Genomic DNA, 7,348 nt, shown 5'->3' on the forward strand with positions numbered 1-7,348 from the left:
TACTGTACACAGTAGTATACTGATAGTTTTATTAGTATGTTCCTGTCTGACAGATATTCTATAGTTGACCTGTTACAGATGGAAAAACCCCAGTCTTAGTTCGTTTCCAGGTTGATAGCTCCTCTCAGTGAAAACAAGTGATCCGTGCCATGAAAAGTGTGGAGTATCTAGACTCGACCTAGGTGATAGTATTCTGGCTTATTGGACTGGTAATAGTATGGTACAATTGTACTGCCTTATTCTTACAAAATGTGTTATGCAAGTTCATGATTTTAAGCTAAATGAAAGTTAAAACCCAAATAAAGCTGGGAAAAGTTTTAGCAATAAGTTTTGTATTTTGCCATTCATAAAGTGAAGCTCATTTCATTACATAGAATATCAAGCTGACTGATTTTCATGTGATTTTACCTACTGCTTACTTTTGTCTAGGGTTGCAGCTTTGTTATGGTTTTGCGGTATGAAAATAGATGGTCATCATACCATGCACATTTGCTTATTACCGGTATTGATGAAGAATTAAAACGCACACAAATGGGTGCGTGATCACCTTTCTTCCCCGACTGCCCGTCAGACTCGGCAGCAAGCTGAAATCACCAAACTCCATCCATCAAAAAAGAAATTAAAACCAACAGTGTTGGATTATTTTGGATATCTCAAAACACAGAACACATCGCTCCATGCAAGTCAAAGTATGTGGTGCATTTAGGACTTTAATCCCAAACAACAAACGTCAGTCATGGAAAAAAGAAATTCTACATTGTCTGTTCATTCGCTAATCTTTGACTCACAAAAGGACATGCAGTGATCCCGACCTGACCTCAGAAACACATGGATGAACTTTCCTGACTCGCAAGACTGTGTGCGTGTGTGCGCACACATGCGTGTGTGTAACAGAGTAGGCTACTTTTACGGTGTTGTATTTTCCTCAAAGGATGTGAATATTTCCTCTACTACTGGTGCTAACATGCAACCTAACATGCTTTAGTTATATAACATGGCTTTTTTTTAAAATCATGTTTATTCTGATTATTCTTTAAGGTTGAGTCCAGTGCTACAGTCCAGTTCAATCGACTGGCACAGTCACCTGCAATAAAAAAAACAAAACAAAAACGTTTTTTTCATTCTTCTGGGGCTGATAATAATGGTAATTGTGTAATACTGTGAAATTTTCTCAGATGGTTATCATGCCATGAAAATCTTGTACTGTTGCAACCCTACTTTTGGCTCAGCTAGTGCAGCTTCCTTAAGCTATCTCTATGTACAGCTGTACTGACATGTTCATTCTTTCGGGGGCGACTGTGGTTCAGTGGGTAGAACAGTTGTCTCCCAACCGGAGGTTCAAATCTCTGTGCCTACAGTCCACCTGTTGAAGTGTCCATGGGCAAGACACTGAACCCCCAAGTTGCCCCCAGTGGTTAGAGCCATTGGTTGAGGTGGCACCGCACGTTTGCCTCGGTTCTGTACCGGAAACAAATTCCTTGTGTGTAACATACTTGGCCAATAAAGGTGATTATCCTTATCTTTTTTTTTTCTTCTCCACAGTCAAGATTTTCTTGTTCTATGTCATTTTCTATGGCTGCCTGGCTGGGATCTTTATTCCAAGCCATGCTGCTCACCCTGAGCAACTACAAGCCTACATGGCAGGACAGAGTCGCACCACCTGGTAAGACATGACAGCTGCTTCCTGTCTGTCGGGATGCTACCCACCACACCTGCCCCTCAGTCTAAAGGTCATCTGTAGCTAAACAGAATAGACACACCCCTTAGTAATAGTCAACTAGAGTAGTAAATGAAGTTGTTATACTTAGAAGAACTTGTGACTATTTCCCTCATACAGATATTGGCTAAACCTTCCTGAAAGGATCTGTGGGATGAGTGTTTATTTCAGTGGTGGTTACTCACTGGCTTAGTGGCTACCTTCTCACTGACTTGGTTGTTTTTCATCAGTCTCAGGATGAATGCATGTGTAAAACACTCTTCATACTGTATATCTGCTCATCATGGTCCCAACACAGCCTCACCTGTGTACATACCACAGCCTGGTTGCCATGGTGAGGAAGGCCTGCTGGGGTATACGAGGCCAAACTGAGCATGTGTGGAATACAGTCAGCTGAGCTTATGTTTGACAGATTGAAGGTTGGCACCAATCAAGCATGTAATTACTGGGCTGAAGGAAAAGTTCTGATCCTTTAAGAAAGATTCTTTAAGTGTCACATGAGAGCCATCACTCTGGGATGGTGCATATTCAGCTATTTTAGCCTGTCTTGGCACAAAGACTGGAAACAGGAGGAAATGTAATCTCTATTCTGGGACATATAAATGTTTACCATTAAATATAATATTGATATTGATCAGCTTGTCTGAATCTGCAGACAATGGCAAAAGTGCATTTTCCACATAGTATTTCCTGAGTGTGTCACAGGCAGGGATGGATCTAGAAAATCTTGGGTGGGGTGGCACATTTAAAATACATGTGAAAAGTAAATTAAATCCCTAGTTTTATGAAATGATAAACCATAGCTTATTAAGAATCAAACTGTATAGTTTTAACTTCAAGACATCTAAGCTCAAATGTCAGATGGTCAGATTTTGAAAGTTTGTGTAGTTTTCTGCTCTTAGTCAATATAAGGGGTTTCAATTTTTGACTCTTTATTCACTTCTATGTGTGCTGGGCTAAAGTGTAAGTGGACAGAACATGAGTACAGCATCACTGTTGGTAACAAGCAGCTGATCCATTGTCCCTGCAGGCCTCACGCACACTCCACAATCAGACAAAACTGAGTTCTCCTTCAACCTCAACGATGTAGCCAGCTACTTGCCTTATGTCAAGGACATGAAGGAATTCTTGGCCAAGTATGATGATGAGCACCAGAGAGACGATATGAAGTTCCAGGACTGTGGAGGTAGATTTTACAAGTGTTAAGAGAAGATTCCAGGTTTGACAGATTGGATTCTCAGACCGCTAACCCAAGTTAACTTTTGACTCCCATCTTCAGATGAGCCTGCAGAGTACAGGAATCGGGGCAACTTGGAGAGCGATGTGGGCATCAGGAAGGCCTGTCGTTTCTCCAGGTCCCTACTGGGACCTTGCTCTGGCATCGAGGACCGTGAGTTTGGTTTCAAGGAGGGCAAGCCCTGTCTGATTGTAAAGCTAAACAGGATTGTCAACTTCTGGCCAAGGGTAATTTAAATGAATATTTTTGATTGGACTCGTGTTTTATTTAAGACAAAAAGTCAAACTGTACATTAGTTGTTCACTGCTTTTAGTGGAGTCTGGTGTTAAACATAAGGTTGGCTTTGACTTTTTCTTACTATCATCTGAGTAGAGATACTCATTCTTAGTATGAAATCTCATGTCCAGGTCTCCTTCTCATACTCCAGTTGTACCTGGAATTTACCTGTGATCTGTATCTCTGGATACATACCTGGATCGTGATATCTGAGCACAGACCTGTGCCTGCATTGTGATCTCAATGTGTAAACTAGGTAGCTGATATGGTGCATCTCAGGTCAGAGGACACAGTTCACTGGCTGCAACAGTATGCAAGGCAAGGGTCACCTGAGAAACGGCTGAAGATGACCAAATTCAACAGTGAATAGCAGTGAAAGCTAACAAGGTCAAAAAAAAGTCTCGATTGTCCCCCATATGATGTCACCGTCCAGTGCAACATGGGTGAAAGTGGCATAGAAGGTCACGCACAGATTCAGTTAGAACAGGGGTTGCCAATTCCAGTCCTTGAGGGCCACTGTCCTGCTTGTTTTCCAACTATCCCTGCCTGACCTGCTGCTGATTACCTGGCTCAGGTGTGTTCAGCCAGTCAGAAGCTGGAAGATACCACCTTAGATGAAAGTGGAGTGAGGAAAGATAAAGTGAATTGGTATCTTCCAGCTTCTGATTGATTGAACACACCTGAGCCAGGTAATCAGCAGCAGGTCAGGCAGGGATAGTTGGGAAAACAAGCAGGACAGCGGCCCTCAAGGACTGGAATTGGCCACCCCTGAATTAGAAGTTAGGAGCTCATGCACAGTTCTAAGGCCTGAAGAGACTTGTGTGAAGTTGTACAAGAGAGAAGCCAGTCAGTTGAGTTTGTGGCAAAACCTTTTCCAGTGCTTGCATATTGTTGTCTTTTACTGCATATGATAATTCATACTCAAAGTAAAAATGAAGTGGTATCCATTGCAAGAAGATTAGTTAAAACATTTCAAAATGCACCTGCATTGTTTTGCTTGTTACTTTCACTTGAATAAAATACTATTTTTCCAGTCATATTTGTCTTTGAAGATTTCTTAAAAATAGTGTTAAAATATCATTTTGTTCTCATAAACCCAATATCGTGTATCATCACGTCTCATGAGCCAAGTGTATCGTTGCACCCCTAGTAGTAGGCATTTGACAGAAAAATGTATGTACATATGTAGTAGGCACCTCCAGACTTTAGCTGTGGTCTGCACTGTTAGATCAGAGTGCATTCAGGCATAGACTAAACAGAAATGGCATCTCTGTGAAAGACAAAGCAATCTGTGTGGAGTTCTACTGGAGTACTATTAAATATTCTACTGCTATGTGTTGTGTTCTGTCTTCAGCCTCCTAGCTCTAATGACAGCATCCCAGAAGGGGCTCGACCCAAGGTGCAGCCCAATGTGATCCCAATCTACTGCACAAGCAAGGTACCTGTTTTTTTTTCTTGTTGTTTGTATGTTTGTTTTCCAGTTCAGACCTAACTTTTTCTGCATTCCTTATACTGTATGTTCCTGACTGGGGACATCGCTGCAGTACAGTGGTGAGCCCCCACCCCTGAGGACAATCATGAGAATGATATCATTGCATTTAGGGCAACATTTTGTCACCCCTGGCCATGCCCTTGGTTCCACCCATGTAATACAAATGTGAGTGATGTTCTTTGTGTTCACAAGATTAATTTGGCATATAATGAAAAAATAGTTTTTTTTTTTTTATCTTTTCAGAAGGGGGAGGATGCTGGTAAAATTGGGGAGATTATGTACTATGGTATTGGTGGCGGCTTCCCCTTGCAGTACTACCCCTACTATGGCAAGCTGCTCCACCCTCAGTACTTGCAGCCGCTGGTAGCGGTGCAGTTCACCAACCTGACCATGAATGCTGAAGTGCGCATCGAGTGCAAAGTGTTTGGAGAAAACATCCACTACAGCGACAAAGACCGCTACCAGGGACGTTTTGACGTCAAGGTCCGGGTCAACAATGTATGACTGACATCAGGACCACCATAGCACTTTCCCTGACCCCCCCACCCCCCACACACCCCTTTGTCCTTAAATAAAAACCAGTCTAATGTAGGAGATAAGTAAGAAGGGTAGTGGTTAAGTCTATCACAACAAGCCTTGAATTAATAACAAGAATTGACTGCTTTCATCACTAGCTTCTGTCTAGCATTAGAATGTAAGAGTAGCAATGGGCCTGATAAAGAACATTTATTTAGCTGTAAATGAGACTTTCCGACAAGCCATGAGGCATTGCTCATCGATGAGCATAAACTGTAATTCCATCCATGTGTAGTGACCTGTGTTCGTCCCCCTCTGCATATCGCTGCCTTGTGTGGTTTCAGTAGATAGTTCTGGAGTGGTTACACAGTTCTCATGTTTTTTCTGTGGGGAGAACTGTTGAGGTTTAGCCACAGAAAAAGCATGAGAACTATGTGACCACTCCAGAACAAGGTACATGTGTATGTGAGATATGAACACACACTCCGACTTAACTTAATGAATGAAAAAGTTGGTACACTCCTCTGATCTGTGTAAGGAAAAGTCAGCACTCCAGGGAAGTTAGTTCCTCCTGTCTTTTACATCTGATCATAAGAGACCCTTTTTACCTTATTTTCTATTTGTGCTTTATTGAATCACAAAAGTGTGTGAAAGGATGTTATTACTTGGTGTCATGCCTTTTGCAGTGAATGTAGTGTTGTGTGTCCACTGTCCAGCCTGTTAGCCACATTGGCCTGCTATAAGGGCAATGGTGCTAACTCAAGATTTTTTTTTTCTTTTGCTGGATTCATCACTGCATTGTCATGGAACTTTATGAATGTTTTAGCCATTAAACATGTTGGAAGAATTTTATATTTATACAGTTGTACATTTTTGTTTCTTTTCAGAATATTGTATAAATGTAACACCAAAGTGATGAATTGAAAGTCTTCCTGAGAAGCGGTACAGACTCGTTTTCAGGATCTCATTATGTTAAGTGGTAAAGTCGATGTATTGCCTTGCGACATTTCAGTGGTCAACTCTTGATTTGTGTTTTGCACATGAATGTAGTTTGGTGTAGAATCAACAGAACAGGCAGTTTAATTCCACAATGACCTGATGTTCATGCATTTCATAATGTCTTCCTTCAGAGCTCAAGGCTTTAGGTGAGTAATGATGTTGGCTTTAATATTCCATTGGATCTAATGCTGATGTGAAATAGAACTAACATCACTCAACTTTCCATCAGTTCCTCCACCTTGTCATTTAATCAAGGATAGAAACAAATAAAATCATAATGGACCTTTCTCCTGTCTTTTATTTTAGGTTTTGTGTGTGTGTCTTCCATGTTGTGATCTTAATGTTTTTCCATGGTGTCTGTATATAAAATATCTCAGTTTATTGTGTAGTGCTCTATAATTATTTACTGTCTGCCATTTTATCCGAATGCCTGAATTCTGTGTAAGATTTTGTGACCTCAAAGGACAAAGCCCTACAGTGGAACAAGGTGTACATGTCATGTATCTGTCATTAATTATGCACATTCAATTTACTGCTAAACCACTGAGTTGCTGTTCTACGGGGAGGTGAAATCTTGCACCCAGTCTGAAAGGACATATGACAGATGTTCAGAAAAATGATGTATAGAAAAAAAATGGCAGGTATCCAAACTTCCCACTGGTCTTGAACAGAGCACTATGAGTACCTGATGTGGGCAGGGCTGGACTTTTCCAACAGCCTGTACCAACTTCCTCATTGTACTCGGTGTTCCCATTTGAAAAAGGATCAGTGACTGTACTCCAAACTCCCTCCAGATGTCTTAACTCCTTACCTTATCTCTAAGAATGAGCCTAGCTTTCTCAATCTCTTGCTTGGTTTTTCCTTAAAGGGTGCAGCCATAGTTACCATGAAAACATCACATCCTGAATTTGAACGTTCCAATGCAGGAACACAGTGTACAATATGAAAGCATTAAGAGTCTTTAGGAGCATAAAGAGTGAATTACAGTGCCTTGCGAAAGTATTCGGCCCCCTTGAACTTTGCAACCTTTTGCCACATTTCAGGCTTCAAACATAAAGATATAAAACTGTAATTTTTTGTGAAGAATCAACAACAAGTGGGACACAATCAT

The 7,348-nt window shown here is 41.1% G+C and overlaps 1 protein-coding gene across 1 annotated transcript in view; it reads left to right on the forward strand.

Annotated features, from left to right (window-relative positions):
- LOC109952758 (sodium/potassium-transporting ATPase subunit beta-233-like) overlaps positions 1-6,524 on the forward strand; it is a 7,721-nt gene extending 1,197 nt beyond the window's left edge. Inside the window, 6 exon segments of the mRNA XM_020587987.1 lie at positions 1,543-1,597; positions 1,599-1,663; positions 2,748-2,903; positions 2,997-3,181; positions 4,585-4,668; positions 4,966-6,524. Of these exon segments, the coding sequence (XP_020443643.1) occupies positions 1,543-1,597; positions 1,599-1,663; positions 2,748-2,903; positions 2,997-3,181; positions 4,585-4,668; positions 4,966-5,226 (806 nt within the window). The 3' untranslated portion in view covers positions 5,227-6,524.
- Positions 6,525-7,348: the final 824 nt, after the last annotated feature.

This window comes from Monopterus albus, unplaced genomic scaffold (genome assembly GCF_001952655.1).
Source record: "Monopterus albus unplaced genomic scaffold, M_albus_1.0 scaffold492.1, whole genome shotgun sequence".
NCBI lineage: Eukaryota > Metazoa > Chordata > Actinopteri > Synbranchiformes > Synbranchidae > Monopterus > Monopterus albus.